Source organism: Haliaeetus leucocephalus, unplaced genomic scaffold, assembly GCF_000737465.1.
Source record: "Haliaeetus leucocephalus isolate CR32 unplaced genomic scaffold, Haliaeetus_leucocephalus-4.0 Scaffold897, whole genome shotgun sequence".
NCBI lineage: Eukaryota > Metazoa > Chordata > Aves > Accipitriformes > Accipitridae > Haliaeetus > Haliaeetus leucocephalus.
In genome coordinates this window covers 4455506-4476480 of record NW_010973333.1, presented here as the reverse complement: position 1 = coordinate 4476480, position 20975 = coordinate 4455506, and the positions used below count along the sequence as shown (strand labels likewise).

General features: G+C 42.2%; 1 protein-coding gene across 1 annotated transcript in view; it reads right to left on the bottom strand.

Moving 5' to 3' along the window:
* The window catches only part of ENOX1 (ecto-NOX disulfide-thiol exchanger 1), a 153215-nt gene extending 135716 nt beyond the window's left edge, over positions 1 to 17499 (bottom strand). Inside the window, exons 1-3 of the mRNA XM_010583421.1 lie at positions 17283 to 17499; positions 1678 to 1812; positions 673 to 810 (exon numbers count right to left, since the gene is read on the bottom strand). Coding sequence (XP_010581723.1) covers positions 673 to 810; positions 1678 to 1687 — 148 coding nt within the window. The 5' untranslated portion in view covers positions 1688 to 1812; positions 17283 to 17499. The remainder of the gene's footprint in view (positions 1 to 672; positions 811 to 1677; positions 1813 to 17282) is intronic.
* Between the last annotated feature and the right edge of the window lie 3476 nt (positions 17500 to 20975).

Genomic DNA, 20975 nt, shown 5'->3' with positions numbered 1-20975 from the left:
TCTACTGTTGACAATGAAGTCTCATATGTCCAGGCTGGTCTGTGAAACATTGCTGGTTTCAAAATATTATTTTTATTCTTGTTAGAATAAGCAATTCCCTGCAACGCTCTCCCAAACTATGTTTGGGAAGTGAAATGACAAAATCAAACAAGAACAACCTCTTGAAATTCAATTTATGGAGTCAGACAGAAAGTAAATAAGCACACACCTGACAGGAAAGCTTCACTTCACTATATCAACCGAGCATATGAATTGAACAGGCTTCAGGATTTTCTGCCCAATTAACATAACTTCAAAATCTTTCTCTGGTCAAGAGTTCCCAGCCCAGGGTATTCCTTGGCAGAACCTCAAGACATCCTTCTTGTACAGAGAAACAGCAAAAAATGTTTCTCTTATGTGACCTGCTTCCTGGTCTTGACCCAGCATAAAGATCGATGGTTTAGTTGTTTAATTTCCCCAAAGAGTTTTGGCTTTTCCACAAGGTTAAAATATAATATGGATTATATACAGACTACAAGAAGAGCCTAATACACAGTATGCAATATTAATCATAGGTGATGTTTTCAGAATATAAAAATATAATATCCTCAGAAATCATTCCATGTATTTTTAAAAGGACCCGAAGAATTCAGGGATGGTACAAGAGTTCTCTTTAAAAAAGAAAAATCTTACCTGTTACAAGCTGTTGTCCAGCTAGTCCTACTGGAACCATCCGCAGGTTATTCATAGCTGTAGCCCAAGCTGTCGGATCAGTGACTGACATGTTAAGTTGTGTGGTATCTATAGCTATACTTCCCAAACCATCAGCTGCTGCAAGAAAGGAAACACACTGTAAATAGAAAAGTCAACGTGCCAGGATTTTTAACCAAAACCTTCAGCGAAAATGAGATGTCACAACCACTGCTTATTTTGGGTTTGTTCTGTTTCTTAATTATGATTCACCTTTTAGGCCATTGATAATCGTGCTTGGCATTGGATAGCAAAACATAAAGACATTGGAAACATTCAGCAGACATAAAATGAAACAAGAGTGATTCAGGCTGGTTATATGGAAAACTTTTTCACCATGAGGGCAGTCAAGCAGTGGAACAGGCTGTGCAGTTGCCACCCTTGGCAGCTTTCAAGACTCAACTTGATAAAGCCCTGAGCAACAGGTCTGACCCTATGGCTGGCCTTGCTTTGAGCAGGAGGTTGGCTTGGAGACCTTCTGAGGCCCCTCCCAACCTGAATGAATTGCCCTGAAATCCTCTGATATCATTTAATTATATATAACCTGTGGCAACTTGTTAGAAAGCTGTGAGAACCAAACACACCCCAAGGAAAGACTTGTTTTCCATAAGGTGCAAATTTTTTTCAGTAAAAGATTGAAGAATATATTAGCCTCTAACTAAAAAAAGGTCAAACCAAATTGATTCACCATAGGAAATACCAAGTTTTGTTTTAAAAACAAAAGAGAATTCTCATGAATATGGTCAAAATAGACTGAACCCAGGCATGGATTTTCCTGATTTGGGGAAGGAACAGTGGGTTGGATAGCTAAGAAATGGTACGTTTCTGATACTGAACCCCTAAACACAAGGTGTGATCACACATTTTTGCTTCCCCCTCCCCAGTCACAGCTGAAATCAGCTCCTTCCAGCTGTTTTCTTACGACCTTTGCAGACCTGAGATATTTACCGGCAGCCATTGCTTTTCCCCGGTTCCTTTTGCTCCTATTAGACTTCTTCAGCTAGGAATAATTAACTACTGTATTAGCAGCATCTTGAGATGGGATATCACTGAATGCAGGGCCCACACACAGCTCATTAGGCTCTGAAAGAGAAAAGACGAAATCAGCTATCAAGTGCTGCAGTCAGAACATCGTTGCAAAACAACAGACTGCTTTGGGAATCCACTCGAAGCTCCTGCCCGCTCCCTCTGGATCACCAGCCCCGGCCTCCTCGCACGCATTTAGCGGCCGCGGTAGAGGCGTTTCAGCCAACGCTCATCCTTGCCTGCTGAACAAACAGTGCCACGTATGAACCTGTTGGACCGCTGAAAAGCCTTTCACAAATTAGGTCTTATCAGTAGCTACGCAGCCTCCTCAGCATGAAGGCATCAGCTGAAAGAACATATTAAGGGATGAATGTGATTTTTTTTTTTTTTTAAACTGTTAACAATTAACTGATGTTGCAACTTTCACGGAAATAGTCTCCTGTTCTGAGATGAAAAGTGGAAAAAAAGTACTCCGCAATGATTTACAGAAAGGAGCCTGCAGAGACGTGGAAAAGTAAGAAAACCTAACAAAGCTGAGGATGATGCCTGCTCCTTAACTAACACCGTATCTTTGGCTCACAAAGGTTAGTTAGCTTGAAGCAAAGGTGGAATACCTTCTTCTAGCTAAACCACGTTGCTTTCATCAGGTATCTGTCAGACCATGAATTTTTTTACATAAGGGTAACTTCTTGCTCTCGCTGTTGTCATTTATGAAGCTCACCGCGGCAGCGCATCGCTGGTGGGAAAGGAGGCTGAAGGAGCAAATGGGTGAGAGGTGTCACCAAAGGCTGTGAGCTCCCAGCACTCCCAGTAGCGGGAGAAAACGCTGGGGTGAGGATGATCACAGATACTTACCCATGTTAGTCTTTGTGCATTAGTTACCCGTGACTGGGGGCAAAGGGGGGGCTGCGTTATTTTTTTGGTTGGCCAGTAGCCTGGGGGCTCTGACTTACCGTGTTTGGTCCTAGTGGCCAACAACCGACTGTTTGAGGAGGTCATTGATGCTGTGCAGGTGCATCTCAGTGACTTGTTCAGCCCTAAGGTATTTGTGCTGTCTTTAAAAAAGTACTCGAAAGACCTTAATTAAGAGGTTTCCAACATGTACACCCTAAGAATTCATCTTTAGAGAAGTCACAATTAACGTGATTACACTATACTTTAGCTTAGTACCTCCCACGCTTTTGTTTTTTTCATGCGATGTGCCTAAAGTACAAGCCAAGAAAGTTTTATATTATAGATCCCTGACACTGTACAGATCACTTCATAGGAACATGGCCACATCAATGGCTGTAAAAGTGAAGAAAGAGTCAGGATCAGGCAATGCTGCACATTTTTTAGTATGTTGCAATTATCAAATAACCAGTATACTAGGTTAAAAAGCATTTTGTTCAAATCTACAGTGGGTCTATTTAAAAGTCAATATTTATCAACTCTTAATATTTGAATTTGCAATTCCCATTCTTATTTGATCTCCACTATTCATTATACATAACATAAAATAATTTTATGATAAAACTGGCTTTTAAATAACATCTATAAACACCAAACAAACATTGAACAGAAGTCCTCTGCAGGGAATGTGACTAACATAAGGCAAGCCACTCAAGATTTATGTCATGTTTTTAAAAACTGGGTGTCTCCTGTTCAGCTCCTTAAACTTGTACTTAGCTCTTTCCACTCAGGCTGTAAACTTCTGAGCACAAACATCTATTTCAAGCGTAGAGCAGGCTGAATTAATCCTTGTCAATAAGTTACTTCTCACACAGTACAGCCCCCCTCGCTCTTTATGAATCATTCCCAAATCAATCCTGATTCACAAATATATGCTGAATAGCCCAGATGAGAGTGGTTCACTTTTTCCCGTGACAGGCAGCCTTGTTGCATTGATGTTGGAAGGTGGGTCTGAAAACTAATCGCGATGAAATGCCTCTTCATACCTCGCCGTGCACTAGTTCCTTGTCCCCAAAATGCATCACCCTGATTACTGGGGAGGACGGAGGTGCTGCCCCATGGTTTTGGAGCAAAGGCATCTCAGGCAGGTACGGATTACTGGGATAAAGGGTAGAAAATGGGTGTTGGACTGTCTCTTCCACCCCTTCTCCCCCTGTTTTACTGCCTTGAGAAGTGTGCACCGGGTGACAGAACGAGGTCTGCTGATGAATTCTACACGCTCTTCTCCTCAAACCCACATCACAGTTGTACCAGCTCTGCCAGAAATGGGGACTGGTCCATGAAGAAGCGGGCACTAGGCTAGACAAATGCACCTCAGCCTACTGAGAATTAATAGGTGACTTTTTTGATGTTTGGCTTCTACCGGGTTGTCCACATCTTTCAAACTTTGGTATACTTTCATGAATTAGCCCCAAGTATTTGTTAAAGTCCTGGCAGAGGAGGAAGAACATAACACCGCGAATATGAAATAAAGCACAATCGGGGGGTTAATTGCTGAAACTCCTGTTGTCCTATGCCACCAACTCTGCTCAATGTGCCATGAAAGTCCTTGCTGGAAACATACTCTCATAGCCCATGCTGGCTCTGGACAGCTTTGCTTTCTCTCTGGCCATCAAGTCTACTGTTTTATCAGCAGGACCTGGATGTAGCACAGGCTGAACCAGGGGAAAAAACACAAAAGAGCACATGAGGAGCCTAAAGTGGAACTAGCCCTATCTAACCGAGAACCGCTGCAGGCTATTTTGTCAGTGGAAGAGAGCTGAATAACAAGCATAAATGCACCTGTGAACACTGAATAATTTGCAGCAAGCTGTAGGCAGAACTAATGCCACATCCTGAAGGACACAGCCTGTAGAAACTAGCTCTCTTAAAAAGAAAAATACTAATTGTGAACATCCCTTCTACTGACAACTCACCGGTTACATTAACACAGAGCAACATAATACGGCTAAAATAATCTCACAGGCATTTCACACCTGATTTAGACTCAAACATTAGCTTTTGTTTAGAAACTTCTGAAAATTCAGATGGGGAAGGTTTCATTAATGCTTAAAGTAAAATCAGCTTTGGGCAAATTTCAGCATTTCTTTGCATAGCTCAGACACTGCACTATTATACCCTTCATGACTCTGGAAACAAAACAATCCAGGGAAACAAATAAACCCGCTCACTGGGTCATATAAAAACCAGAAAGTGCTGTGTTTGGTGAGAAATACATCTAATAGCAAAGATTCTTGCTTTCTTAAAAATAAAAGGAATCACTGTGATACTGGTTAAGCAGGCAGGAAAGCGTAAGCTTATGCAGGAATCCTGTGTATCCTGAGCAGACATTAATCAACACCGTTTCACTGACATCACACCTTTAGAAAGCATTCCTGATTTATAACTCATTAGTACTCCTCTGGGCATTAATGACCTGAAGATATATGTAAAAGAAATCTGTATTTATAAACACTTGTGCATGGGAGTAGCTTTACTCCAGGGGAGTAACGTCAGGAGCAAATAAAGCCATAATCCTGATTTACAGGAGAAAATGTGTAAAGTCTTCTGGGTGCTGCTGTTCCTTGAGGTTTGGGAGGGGCAGGGATGTTAATCCAAACTTCCTTATTTGAGCGCTTCAGATTAACAAAATTTTAATGCCAAACACTTTTTAAAGCGATACCATGTTACACTTTTTGTGGTCTCTCTTTTTGCAGACACAATGCAAGTACCAGTCCTTGGATGGTGGGTTGTTGGAGACATTTAGTCTTTCCTCAGACAGGTTGTCACGAAGATAAAGCACCCTCAAGTCCATACCAATGAGCACTTCTCAGTCATAGCAGTCATAGCAGATTGTACTTAGCACGCATATTTTATACCAGGCAATTAAATGCAGTTACCCAAATGAATACAGAAGTCGGTTATATATTGTGCATCAATTATCACAGGCAATGAATGCCATGAGACAAAGAAATTAACACAACATAAAACTAATTCAATAACACAGCAGATTGCTAAGTTAAAACCCTACCCTTTAGATATCCGTAACAGCACAGACAATGAATTACGACACGGAGCGAAGCTGATTAAATGCACCACTCTAACGAGGCTCTGCGGAGAGCCCGGGTCAGTGGCCAGCCCCAGGATGCAAGGAGGAGGTTCTCTGCCCAATTCTGACACCGACCTGCTGGGTGACCTTCAGTCATTTCACCTCTTTGTCTCATTTTGGTGACCACTAAATCCTTCAAGGAAAAGACTGCTGCCACCAACCTTTTGAAACCCGGGACTATGAGTCGCAAAGACATTAAACGCTATTGGTGACAGTTCTCGAGACAACACAGATGGGAAGGAGCGATGCGATATCTTGTGAACTGGTACATCTAGGCGAGCTTTCCAATTCTTAAAAGAACGGCATGTGCGAAAGGTTTGTTACCGTTCCCTGTGATTCATAGGACAGCGGTCATTAGGTTGGTCATACTCCACCTGACCTGCCAAAGTACAGGTCATTTACCAGGCTAGCTCCAGCTGTCTTCTTAATTATATAAAGCGTTTCATACTGTTTCTTCCCAGTGTTTTTCCTTCTCCAGCTGCAGACAGGACTCCCAGTAAAGAAGGAAGAAGAAGAAAGAAAAGTACAGTTCTGCCAGTCACCATCCATTTCTTCCTGACCATGTTAGGACGAAGAAGAAAGCTGGGAGTAGCAACAAGGAACATGATACTTTTGCGCCGTAGCCATCCTACCTGGAGCACATGAAAAAAAAAGACATATCCAACGTGACTCTGAAGATGGCTCTTATTAGTAAATATTGCATGTGCAGTGTTTCAAGAAGAGGCATTGTCTCATGTTTTTGCACGGTTAGTGGTATGTTAACACCTAGAAAACCTCACCTAAATCCTGAAATTCAAAAGGAATTGAAGGAAAACACACGTTTCTTGCAACAATTTGCAAAAAGAGATTTACTAATTCAATTAAAAAAAATATATGAGGTACCAGAGCATTTTTGAAAGTGTCTGATTTTTTGGGATGGGACCCTAACTTAGGCATCTAATGTATGCTTCAGCCCCCACAGCTCTACTGAAGAGAGGCCAGTTGCTTTCACCCTGTTTACCTGGTTTTGTCTGTCACATCTCCCTATTACTGGAGGTCTTTGCAAAGCTTGATTCTGCAGGAATTGGCATTTTCCTTAAGAAAACAGCTTCATTAGGCACAAGCCAGTGAAGGTAAGCAGGGACCTACCCTGAGAGCCTAAATGGGAGCTCTGGTTATCTGTTCACTTACATAATTCTTCTGCTTTTTTGTCTTATGAATGAATTATTATAACACCTTTGCTTATTCTAGATTATGCCATTAAAAAACTACATTGTCATCTTATAAAATCATAACACATATGCTACAGCATTAAGAGATTTCACTTCTCACTACGTATACTGAATATGTAGGGTTTTGCATAGCTACAGATGATCCTTTCCACCAATTTTCACTGAAAAACAGTTAATGAGTAAATCTTGGCTATACTGATAGGACTAAGACAACTTAGAGAAAAATCACAATATATTTACAGTTTCCTTCTAAATTTAACAAAGCCAATTTGCACAAAACACATTTTCTGGAAGAATTGCTCATTTGAGATGCTGCATTACTTAAATCCTCTGCCCCAGCACTTCTTGAAGATAACACATGGTACACACAAAGGCCAGATTTCCCTCGGAAAGCAGAACACTGGAAGATTTCAACAGTGGGGAAAAAAAAACCACAACAAAACAAAGGTCTTCAAGATAAACAGGTGTTCTCTTGCGATGCTCCTTGAAAGGTCACCCGGTAATATTTCATGTTAAATCCCGAACTTCACTGGCATCTCAGAGCAAAGTCTTAACAGGTTACAAATGCGCTTTTTCTTTTGTGTGTATTTTAGCAGCTGCAGTCTGAATATGCTGAAGTCTATAAATAACAGAATCTTGAGGCACATTAAGCAAAGCATTATAGAAGTCCAGCTTAGTTATTGAAAAAGCATATGCAGTTCCAAAATCATCTGAAAGGGAAAAAATAAAAGAGCAACTTTGCAGGCTAGCAATGCAGCGCAGCCTTGATAAAAACAGGTCTGATTATTCCTTGAACACAAAATGCTGTTGTGAATTGATGACTGTGTCTCCATTTTTCACTTTGCCAAGACGGCTTGCAATTGTGAATCACTTGCTTCCCATTTAAGAGGGCAGTGGCTTACTGCCTAAATTAGGACAATCCTCCCTTCAAATTTCTGCATTTTAAGAATTTATATTTGAGAAGAAAAAAAATATTCTGAAATCTTGTAATTACTTACAGCAGTATTTTAGACAAGTAGGCCTTGTATCACACTGTTTTCTACAGGCTGCTGACAGCTTTAGAAACGTGACATCCCACACCGCTGTATTTCAGATAACAGAGAAAGCACTCAAAGCAGGTCTTGACCAAACAGATTTCAGCAACTTTTATCAGAAGGCTGAATACTGAAGTGAGAGGTGCTGGAATGCCTCCTTGATGCCATAAGGTACCCAGGCCAGTCATTCTAAGTGGGCTATACATGCTATTTCTTATGTAGCTGGGCTTGAGAGAACACCTATATAAATGCATTGCACTTATCAAATATCTTCTCCCACTCTACCGTACAACGTCCTTACCTCATGTTTACTAGAGCTGCCTCAAGCAGCTGCAATACAAAGGGTTGGTTTGCTTGGTTTTGTTTTTTTTTTAAGGAAAACAAATGAAGAAAAAGGAAAAAAAAAGACCAAAGCAAGCTGGGACACGCTTCCAGAAAAAGCATTTTAGCTTCCTGGCTAACCTAAAGTGAAATCACTCCCATGCCACCTCCTGAAAAAGTGAACAGCTTGACGGGTAAGCCCTGTCTGTGGCAGAGCCCTGGGGACAGTATCATACAGTCCATCAGAGGCAGGGGAGCCTCGTTATTGAATTTCCAAATGAACACAGACTGCTCTCTTCTAGCCCCAGAAGACCAGGAGACAGTTGAGTTTCACATGGCAACATTATGTATGGAAAATCTATTTTAAGTAACTTTTTAGAAGTTTCTAAAATGCATTCATTATCATTTTTCTTCTCCTTCAAAGCCTGTATAATTGAAGTCCTGGAGTTAAAGCAGCCTGTCTTTTCAGGCAGAGATTCATGGGGGAAAAAAAAAATCCTTGTCAATCAAACTATTTTCATATTTTTAAAACACACTTTTATCATTGGACCAAATTGTGACAAGAGGTGACATCTAAGTGTCCTTGGTTAAGTGCCTGAGTGATCTGCAGAGCACTTTTTTGCAGAGTACTGAAGCGATCTAAAGTCATATTGATCAAAATTTTATACAAGACCATCAAGTATTCTCTCAGTGACAGCTGCTAAGTGAAACTCTGGAAAAGAGGTTTAGGCTTGTTTTGTTTGTTTTAATTCAAGGTTTCTGGTAATAAATTCTGCTTACGAGAAAAACTCAGTATCTCTTCTATCGACTTACATCTGTCCTCACTCCGAAAGCTGCCATCCCCTCTTAGCACATCACACTCAGGATCTTTTCTCCAGCTACAAGCTCTAAATAGGTAGTGAGCTCCCTGGTCTCATTTATCTTGTATTTTTTCCATTCCTCTTAGTATATCTCCTGTTCTTCTCCATTTACCTCACAATACTCTTCCTTGGCTTTCTTCGTATTTTTTTCGTTTCCATCCATTGACTCCACGCTTCCCCCTACAACAGAGGCACATTTCTTGCCTTAGTCTGCCATGGGCCATTCCCTCATCCAAATATCTCTTCACAGCCAAGACAGTATCGTTTGTTATTCTGTGCTGTTTATTAGGGGAGGGAGGGATTCATCTCACCTAACCTCTGCCAACACAGATGTCTACGCTTGAGCTTTTCTGCCACCCTCGTTGCCAATGGGGAGAACCAGATACTTCTGACAGCCTATTTCAGACCCCTTCCCTCACCTTGGAGGTTCACTTCTCACTTCTCTGGCAAGGAATCTACACTGCAGGTTTGGATACCGACATCTGCTTTGTCAGACGCCCGTGGCATGAGATGAGCTGGGCTGAGCGAATTGTGCCTTGGGAGACTGACCACCGCTCGGGTACCTGCATCCCATATGAATCCCAGCAAGACACTCGGTCCCGAGGGACTCAGCTCCCACTCCTGTCCTTTGCCTGCCTGATAACTCCAGCCCAGCAAACCTCATGAGAACAGAAATCATGAGTCAGTTTGCAATAACTCATGAGAATGTCCCCAAATATAGATACATATGGCTATTTAGAGAGAGATGGTTTGCTTTCTCTTTTTTTTTTTTTCCCTGCCCATCCCCAGTGAATATGCCAACATATGACTATTAGTGTTTGACAACGGGAGCTGCCCACTCAAACACATTTCCTACAACTGTGATGCCCTACATCTGCCTGGTCTCTGGAGAGAGAATTCATCCCGGACCTTTTCTTCCTACTTCCAAATGAATCCCATCTCCTCAGCCCCATTTCTTTACCAGACACTTAACTCCCTTGCTCCTTGCAGCTCCCACTTTAAAGGTCAGTGTAGACCCCTCTCAGCTACCACAGTCCTCTACTTCTGCCCATCAGCCTTGCCCAGCCTGGTACTGGTTTTCTTTATCCTTCATGCCATGCTTGGGGGCAGCATCTTATTTTGATTAGGAAGCGAGGACAGCTACAGGGAGTTTCCCTGCTGTCCTTTCCCTTTTCCCAAGTTGTTTGCTGTGGGTAAATGAGGGGAACAAAGAAGATTTCCCACCTCCCACAGGACGGAGCAGAGCTTCCAGGCTCTTTGTGCTCCGTCATACCCATTTAGATTTCAGCAGAGGCTGAATTAAGTCACTAAACAGGGCCAGGAATTGTGTCTGTTTTCTGAACGGTTGTGTATGGAATCACAAACAAGTTACTGTAGGGCTGCAAATTTAGGAATATCACATACTCTGTGGGTGTGGTCTTCTTCACAGGACACTTGGACACCTTCTTTCTCTTCCATTGAGGGAGAAGCAATGCTGGATTTAACACAAGGTGAGATCAGGAGAATAGCAGTTACTGCGCATTAACTATGATCGGGCAAGAAAAATTATTTCAAGGCTTCTCCCTTGTAACTAGCTGTCAGGGGGTCAGGGCAGAGGAGGTTTGAGCTGCAGATCATGGCGAATATAATGATGCTAAAAGCCCTCCTTCCCTCCAGGTGGTCCTGCTGTACCTCTACCCAGCCAACAACCCTTCCACTCCCCTTCCCCTGAAACGCTTTCTTGTATGTGCATTTGCTTTCTCCAATTTCAATTCTCATTCTTCAGGGCAGGAAATCACGTGGATTTTCCCTCAGGCAGAACTAAAACCTACTCGAGCCCCGGCGCTCCTTGTGCTGTAATTGGACTGATGCTGGATTTAGCCAGGACCCCCCCGGGCAGGGATGTCACTGAGCCAGCGATGCTCTGAGATCCAGGGGCAAGGCCACCCTCCTGCCGAGCTTCTGCAAAACACCTCGCGCAGCCAGGCTTTCGTCCCTTTGGAGACTTTTAAGATGCTACTGCGATGGGAAATTAGGAACACTGATGATGATAGCATCCCCCTCTCTCCTCAGGCAGGCCCTCCACCCCTCTCATGTAGTTAATAATCCTTTCACCCACCATTTTCCAAAGTGGTGTAGGTTTGTTTGTCTTATTTGAATTATAAGCTCTTCAGGGCAGAGAATTTGCCTTTATCTATGTTGGTAAAGTTCAATGTAAATTTACTGCACTGTATAAATATTTTCTAATAACAAGGGCAATAACAGAATAATGTATTTACTTTACTGTAATACAGTATTTCCAGGCTTCAAGATACAATCAGAAACAACCCAAAGTCAACAACAAGACCAGAAGATTTGCAGAACCTTTAACTGTGAAGCAGAAGCCGTGAAGTCACTGTGCGAAACTTTGGTAAATTAGTTACTTATATTCATAAATAGCAGTTGTTACTGCAGTAAAAATCCTTGCAAATTGGCCCTCTGGAAAATATAAAGCAGAACGTAACCAGTGTAAACCAGCAGAGCACTGCTTTACATTTGTATTATAAGGGTCACAAATGGCATTCTAGTTACTTTTTAAACAAATGCAATGTTAATACTTTCACTGCAACATTATGAATAAAGCATTTGGCCTGTAGCTATGAATATGGTAACTGATGGCTTTTGACTTGTTTGTTTATATTGTCATCTGGCAAACTTCTGTACCACGCTCTCCTGGGACTAAATCTTGACTTCACCCCTTGGCTGTGCAGAGGACGTAGCCCACGTAGAGGGCACTGGGCTGCAGCGGTTTCCCTCAGCTCGCCCCGATGGAATTCAACGGCCACGGCTCGATACCTCCCCTGTATCAGCACGGAGCTTTTCTGGCACCCAGGAGGGAGAACGGGGTCCAGGGTCAGCGTCCGTGCCTCCGCAGCACCATCTCTGCTCACGTTGTTAGTGGTTTCTTTGCTCTTTTAAGCTCCAGGGTATCGAATGAATCAAAATATTTGTGATGAGGCAAGGGACTAAACTGACAGGAGTATGAACTGCCCTTGTTTATCCAGGTAATACTACAGGAGGTGCAATGCAGATACATGTAGAGAACAAAGCCCTGTCCTTTGAATTTACAGTCTGAATATAAAACACTTTGTGAGACCGGTGTATTTCTGTCTAAAATACATGGTTAAATTTAAGAGTGCCCGGGTGACACTAGTGGCCTGTGATATATAACTGGTCAGGTTAAATGACCTCTATGTACCTTCTCGCCTGAAGCTCAGAGCAACAGCAAGTGGAGCAGATTGAATGGGTCCCATTTATTGTTCTTTTAATTGCCTGCTAATATTTCTTTCAGTAGGAAGGAATAATAGGCCCCTTCTATCTCTAAATGTCTTCCAAACTATCCAAAATAGCAGTTCAGCCAAAACAAATAAGGGGTCTTCAGTTCTCTACAAATGGAAAAGCAACTGGCTGGGGAACCAGGAGATTCCTGTTCCTCCTGTAGCCCTGCAATAGACCTTGGGCAAGTAATTTAAACTGTCTATGCCTTGATCCCCCACCCATGAAATGGTGTGATAATACTTTCTTTATCCCACACTTTATTAATCTTGCCTAGTCCGGCTGTTCTCTGCTTATGGGCTATGTCCAGCATCACAGGACCATGACCTGGCTCTGCAGATAACACAGGATTGCATTAGGTCAAGGAATATTTTTTTTTTTTCCTAGTAAAAATCAAAACCAAAGCAGAGTAGAACAAACAAAAAAATACAATCATCATAATTTCTTACGGAATTGTTGTCTATCTGAATGTGGAGAAAATAACAAGTTTCCTTTAAAAGGACTCGCAATGAAATTCACACTGTGTCAGGTGTAAATTACAGCCTGTATCTCATCTTGTTCTATCTACAGTTCCTTTCTTAGTCATGCATAGCAGCAGTGTACAAAAATATTTCCTGCATGTGATCAAGCGAGTATGGGCACATAAGCTGCAAACAAAATATGAGACTTTAAAAAAAATGTTTACTGGTATCTTAAAAGAAAACTAAAAGTTTGTAATCATGCCATTTCTCAGTCAGATAACTGATTTACTTCGAAACACAATTGTGCCTGGAAACACAATTCAAATAAACCTATGAAATATTCTCTGTAGGAAGTTACAGGGAACTGAGGGAGCTAAAAATAAATGACAAAAAAAAATTATCCCAGGAACATGATTATATTGTGCAATCACAGGTATAGTAGATCACTTAAATTAACACCTGATCATAATAGAGCTGCTCAGTGGAATAGCATGGGAGATATGCTTTTCATCTTTTTTTCCCCAGTGTTTTACACAAGACCTTCTGATTGCATATGCTTTATGACATCTAATAGATTACTTCAGGCAAATATCTACACACCATAGCAAACACTGCAGAAACCCAGTTTCATCTATGCTCATCTTTGAAACAGTGAACTCCTCCTCAAGTCCCACGGGTTGGTGACACTGCAAAGTGCATCACTGGCGCATGGTGAAGCATCACCAAGTTTGGGAGGAGTTGCCAGATGGAGTTGTAGCACATCGTTGTGTTAGTCCGTATTTCGGGGTACAAACAAGATTTCAGCCTTGGTAGAAATTCAGTGGTGTTAATCTTCTTTAGGACAACTGTGGCTAGGGGCAAGGGAGCAGCATATTCAGTTTAATTATATGGCCAGAAACGCTTGAGCTACAAAATTCTCTCTTTTAAGTTGGCAATTTCCTTTCATTCAGGAATAGTTTAAAAAGTCTTAATTGGTACGCTATCTATACAAAGACTATACCGAAGCTTTACTACCGATTAGCTCTCCAAATTCTTATCAGTTGGTGAAGACTTGATATATGCCACAGTTCAGATGTGAAGCAATAATTTTCTAGATGATAATCAAACCCCTTTATTGGGCACTCAAGTTTAAAATTTGCTTGTTCGAATAGTGCATGAATAAAACAGCTTCATATGGTTTCTCAGTGCATGGAAAGAGCTGCCATACCTGCTACGCATGGCTACAGAACCTCTGAAGAACCTGTAGACAAGGTACCAGATTTTCCTGTCATCTCCGGCACAGTTTTTGCACTTTCCAGGACAAGACAATCAAGCTTTGACCTTTAGCTTCCTAGTAATCAATACCTGGGCCAGCAAATTCAGCTTACTTGTGGTCCATGCATGTTTCTAAGAGGGCTTTAATGGTGGAAAGATTCATGCTCCACCTCATCTCAGTGGTACTAAGATTCACGTATGCAGATCCATCACTGAGAATGGCCTGGCCTCTGTTATCATTAATTGAAGCATATTAAGAGACTTGGCGGAAAAAAAATACCCAAATTTGAAATGTCAAGAGACAGATCCATCTAGTTTCACATCCTGTTGTTATAATATACCTTAATTACAGTTAATTAGGAGATATTGTTCCTGGTGGAAGAGCATCTGACACAGTTTTTGCGGGTGATTAAACATAGAACAGAATCTGATGCATTCGTTGAATGCAGGATCCGTTTATTCCGATGGTACAACTCTATCTAGAGTATCATTCCTATTACACAGCAAAACAAAAGACAGTCACAGGCCAAAAATATTTCCCTTGCTTCACGATGCTTTAATATTCCCTGCTATCTTCTTAATTTTTCTGCTGCTGGCCCTTTGGGACTCTGGCAGATGATCCAGCGCCCACTGAATTTAATCAGAGGCTTCTCAGTTGGCTTCAGCTGAGCCACATCAGATCCTAAACGAACAGCAGAGAGAGGAAAAGGCTGAGGGAAAACAAGTGCTACAGGGATTGACTTCTGTGGAAAAACAATGCAGTCGGACACAATGTCAATGAGGGCTTCGATACCCTTTGTGAAAGAGTAATCTTTGATTTATTGGAGGAGTGCTATTAGCTGGAATCCTTTACTCATACAGTAGAAAATACAAAAAGTGGAAACCCAGACTGGAGCCGTGAGCCCAGCTTCTGCTGGTGTCAATAAGGTTTGCTCACACTCATTGATCTGTGGCTGTACATGACCCTGAAATATGTTTTGCTGGGCTGCCTGAGATCATTGCTTATGCTTAGAATAGAAATGGCAGGATTGGTTTTATCACTGAAAAGTAAGCAGTGCATGTCTTCTGCCTGAAAAGTAACCAAACTAACGTTTGTGAAGTAATCCTTTTTCTCAGTTAAAAAAAAAAAAAAAAGTACCATTATTGGCTAGGTTACTTCTACTAGAAAAGGTCTTGTTTTTTACAAACTCTATGCACACTGGTTTCCTAAACGCTCATTTACTCTGAACTGCAACAATTGCGATAAATCATTTGCTGTTTACTCTTTAGTGCAACTACATGCTTTGGGCAAAGATTTTTTAATTATTATTTATTTATTTTTAAAAGCAAACCCACTCTTTTAACACATTTTTCCATTCCCAGTGATGATTTTATCTTTGATATGTGATCCAGCTATTTAACTACCTCTCACCACTTCTCCCATGAATTGTTTATACAGCAACTTGGCAGCATAATTTGCATATCACAGGAAAGATCCCATTACATGTTCCCAGAAGTGCGGTTTTACCAGCTTTATCACTTTCTGCCACCTATGCATATCCCCGAAGCAGAGTGTCTGGTTAATCCAGAAAGGCACTTCTTGGCTGCCAATAGTAATTAAACATTAATGGTGCGGTTACAAAATTTTCAGTCACTCAAAACTTATCTTCCCATTGTCTTCAATAAATATAATACCTAAAAAAGATATTTATCTTTTCGTACAGATTTTCCTGCTGCAGGAAGATCACAGAGCGTTACCTTTACTGTATTCTGTTCAGCTGTTGCAGACTTGACCTAAAATAATTAGACAAGGAACAAATGCACAAAGACAGAAAAGTTGAAAAGAAGGGAAATGTGCTTCGAAGCTGAGTAACTCGAGGTACCACAGAAGAGCCGGAGAAGACTTGGGGCTGGACACGGTATTTACTCTCCTGACTCTTATTTGGTGACCGAAGGGCACAATGCCTCTAACTGCAGGTTTCTTGGTGATGAAAAGCCCATGTTTGGGTGTATTCCAGATTATTCTTCACCCATTGTATGAAACATAAAAAAATGACAGCAGCATAACTTTCACTGGGAGGAACACTTACTCCCAGAGCACTCCAGCAACATCAAAGCGTACAGCCAGTGGGGATCCGGGGACAGAAATTAAAGGGAAGCCAGATCCACACCACAGTCAAATGCCAAGGAATTTCCTTGCACAAAGTGTTGCTGCCTCCAGATGTTTTCCCAATAAGCAGACAAACAGTCCTGTGCCTTCACATAGAGTCGTCCAGCATACATTTGGGGGGAACAAACATTGCAGGAACCAAATCTTGCTACCTATGATTGTCCCTGTGCAAATCCACCCTGCAGTGAAAGACTACACACATGAAATTTCAGAAATGCAAACTCAGTTTGGGTGAAATTTGGAGTCTGAGACCTAAAGTAGACTTTTTAGCAGAAACAGCCTTCTCAGAAAGTACCCCAGGCCACCACAGTAACACCCCTCAATTGCAGACAGTGCAATAGCCACCCCAGCACCTTTCTTTCTAGCAAGATGACAATCCCACAAAATCCCTAATACCATAGAAAGTTGTAAGAGAGAGAAGGGGTTGATTCACTGACAAAACTAAGGGGTTATTGAGTCAGTAGCCTTTGAGTCACAAAGTCAACCTCAGTGAACAGTGATTGAAACTTGTTATCCTCCCATAGCCCGAGAGCGAGTTATATAGTGCAACAGCCAGCAGTCACAGTGACAGAGCAAAAGGCAGATTAAGCACAGCTGTCCCCTCAAGTCCAGGGATAGCCTGGTGGGCAGGAAGGAAAATCTGAGCTGTTCCTGCCTGTTTAAAAGACAGCACTTAGTTTTCGAGCCTGTCAGCATGATCCTTTTTGAACACATTGTGTTTACTGACATGCCACCCTGACATTTTGGTTTAGTAGTAAAAAAAAAGAAAAAACAAGAGGTAAGGTTATAAAATCAAATATGATGTTTTCTGCATGTTAAAAGAAGTATTGCTCCCACAGAGACCTGGAAGCTCAAACCGCTGCAGCGCTGTGCCAGTACATGAAAACCAAAAAATGGAACTGACCTGGGTTTCACGGTTCAAGCGTGCCGTGGCAGGGATCCTGGCACTACTTCCAAATTCAACACTCCAATAAACACAGTTGTAGTTTCTTGAAGTGGATGCTTTTAATGCAATCTGAAAAGGGTGAGAGAAAGGGCATACTCCTGATGCCTATATTTCTTAGGTAGAAATAATTCTGCCTGGAGAAGCCCGTCTCGTGACTGTTTGCTATTAAGACTGTACGGGAGAGAGGGAGCGTCTTTGAGTTCACATACTTAATGCTCAGTGGTGTGTCTGCGGAGTGGCAGGAAATAAACAACAGCGAGGAGGGGTTAACCAGAGACCTGCTGGCTAAAATCTGTACGCCTGGGAACGGGAGGGAGAGGGCTGCAAGGTCAGATATAGTTTAATTGTTTCTAATAAGGGGATTGGCCACAGAGCTACCAGGCACAAAGACGCCTAGCACAAACTCTACCCACTTTCCATCTCCCCCCTAAGCCCAAACCAGCAGTTGTGCATGTCACGTCAGTCTTTCTGAACGGATCTAGAACCGCCTTCTAGCCCCCAAATAGAGCATCACTGCAAAGCACCCGTACAGTAAGCAGAAAGAGAGGACAGAGAGATTAAATACGCCACCTATGCATGGATCTCCATCAGAATACCTAAAACCCATCAATCTCACCCCAAGATGTATTCTCCACCTTATTTCCTAAAACAGCTGCGTGCCTCCTGGAGAAATGCCACCATTCCGCCATAATTGCATTAAGGGGATGTCCATGCAGAAGGTCAGACGCAAGTAATAATGTCTCTGAGCTTGATATGAGATGGTAGAAAATCCCTTTTCTTGGAGTCTGCCTACCAGAATTTCACCACTGCTCCACTAGATTTCTCCTTTCATCACAACTGATGCAGCAGGCAGGAAAGAGGAGCGCTTGTTGAAGTTATCATCAGCCGCGGATGCAGGCATTGGTCTAGAGTTGGGCATGGAGCACAGCACGAGTCAGAAAGCCCAGACGTGGGGAGGGCTTGAGAAGAGGAGGGAGGGCAGCTGCCCATTACGCTTGGAAATGTGCAGAGGAAGAATGAGCAAAGCTATACATTAGAAGAGCTTGTTCAGCTGCAAGATGTAAAGGATACAGCAGACATATTCCAGAAGATCTGTCACAAGCACTGACATTGGCAGAAATGGGATGCGGTTGAAGACATTTTGCTAACGATCTTCCCGGTAACTTTTCTCCGAGAAAGACCTGGGGTACTGCCCCCTGTCCAAAACCTCCCCCCGATTCTATAACAGAATTACTGGACAATGGTATTGAGGAAACACCCATCATAATGGAGAAACATACTGTAAAGCATAATGTAGTACTGTGGTTGCATATATTTTTTGTGTACAGAGTATTGAAAGATGCTAACTCGGGCAATTTCATATCTCTAGGTATTTATTCTATGCTTGTAAAACGAAATGGCATTTTTCATCCCATCTTGACTGGAAGAGAGAATACATTTAGGTTATAAATTGTTTAGAATTACTTGTTAATGCTATTGGCTTTTCTGTATCTGTTTGTAGGAGGGACAGGAGGGAGATGGATAATGCTTTACACATAAAATCATAGAGGAGAAAATCAGAAAGCAAGCTTTGTTTTCGACATGTTTAAACTGTTCAAATGGCAGGAATCGGTTGCCTTGGAAGCAGATCTGCAGCTGAATGAAACCTTTCACCTGTCCAACATATGAAATATTTATTATCTGAGGGTGACTAGAGATTCAATAAAGCCAGACATTCAATGCAGAAAGCAGACCCTGGCTCATCACCTCCATGAATTTCACAGGTCCTGTGGCAACCAGATTAGATTTTGCCACAGAGAGAGGGAAGTGGGCTCAATTGCAGTATTGGGTGTAAGGAGAAATAAAACAAGAGGAAAGCAACACCTTAACTTATATTCGATTTAACCACGTTGGTGAAGCAAAATGCTGATGCTCCTCCTATATTGTGTTTAGTAAGGCTGGAAAATGTTATTCTTTCCAATTAGAGAGAAGAGCCCACTCTCTCTTTAGATAATTACTTTTCCAATAAATTATTCTTGGCCACTTGTTTCCCCATAAAAATTGCCCAGTGTTTTTGTCTCGTAGGAATTGTTTGTGGGGTTTCCCCCCCCCTCCCCTTCTCTTTTGTGTGGGTTGGAATTAATTTATTATAGGGCTGAAACTTGGCAGAGATCCAGACACAACAATCTGAAAAATGTTCATACTAAAATTCAGTGATGGGTTTCCTTGTTTATTTTATCTCAGAGCCTCCCTGAGAATTCAGTCCTTCAAAATGGAGCACAGTTGATGCACAAGTGGGCATGTAATCCAGTTTGCTTTGTTTTTCAGGAAAAAGACTTTAGACATTTCTGTTGCTGCAGACACAATCCCGAGTATGAACAAAAGCCAGAGCCATTATTTAAGAAAGTGATATTTTTGCATAGCTGCTTTCAGCAGTGAATCACGCTTTGAAAGAACCTTGACATTTTTGCCCTTTATCACATTCATTCTTCTCTCAGAATATCTGGATTTCCAAGGCCTTTGGCATCCTTACTATGCCTAAAGAGCTTTAATGTCTGCATTCAAGAGGTGTTGAAATTGTCTAATTAAGGTAACAGGTAAAAATAAAGATTAGGATCCATTTTCCTCATATCCTAAATTGTACCACAATAAAGTATGATATTTCTGCTAAGTCTCTGTGTGTGTGAAGGGACTGAAAAGTTGTAGAGAGTTAACACGCACCACCAAAATATCGTGCCACTTTTGTTATCACACTCCACTTGGCAATTGCATGAAGGTTTTAGCAGTAAATATTGGATCAGATGACATAATTTCAAGTCAGGATTGCAGGCTCTTGGGTGCTGCACAGAACTGATCCTGCCCTGACAATTAAGATGGAAGTGAGGTACGAACGAGATGGGGAGGCGAGGACGGGAGCAAGAAGAGCGCAAGAAAAGAGACAATTCGGTATCTGAACGATGCCATTGCACAAAATGGGCCACCGCGGTTCGAAACCGATGCATACGCTGCTAGAAAATGGGGATTCCTGGCTTCCCAGTGGCAGGTAACATTTATCTCTAGCCTCTTTCACAACACAATAGACCTTTAAAATATTAACCGGTCCTCTGTTCGAGTTATGCTGTTCTTGCACTACTCCTGTGCCTTAATAGAGTGCACCTCTGGTCCCGGGCAGGAGCACTTCCCCATCCCTAGCATGTAATACTTAGTTATACGCTCAGGAGAGCAGGCGTTTTTCTAGACTCTGCCTTCATTTTTATTGCTTCTGTGCAAATTACTTCCTCCACGTCTGTTACAGTCCTTTTACCCTCTCCCAGAGCGCCGTGCTTACGCTTTCCCAACTTTGCCAGAGAGAGGTTGCTAGGCTCCAAGCGCACCAAAAAGCGCAGAACGTGCCTTCTTTCCTGCCTTTCCATATGCCTGGAATACCCCCCTCCTTTCCCACCGTGGTACATCAAGTACCTTCCCTTTCTTTCAGAAAGCTGAGAATCCATCTGTTCGGCAAAGCGTTCCATCTGCAACAACAGCGAGCCCAGTGATGTGCTGCCAATATTTCAACAAAGGGCTCCTCTAAACCCGTTCCCCTGAGTCGGCAACACAGCCCACGTCCCCAGGGTGGGGATCCTCGCAGACGGGAGGCGTGCGGGGCCGGCGGACTCTATTCATTTGGTTTTC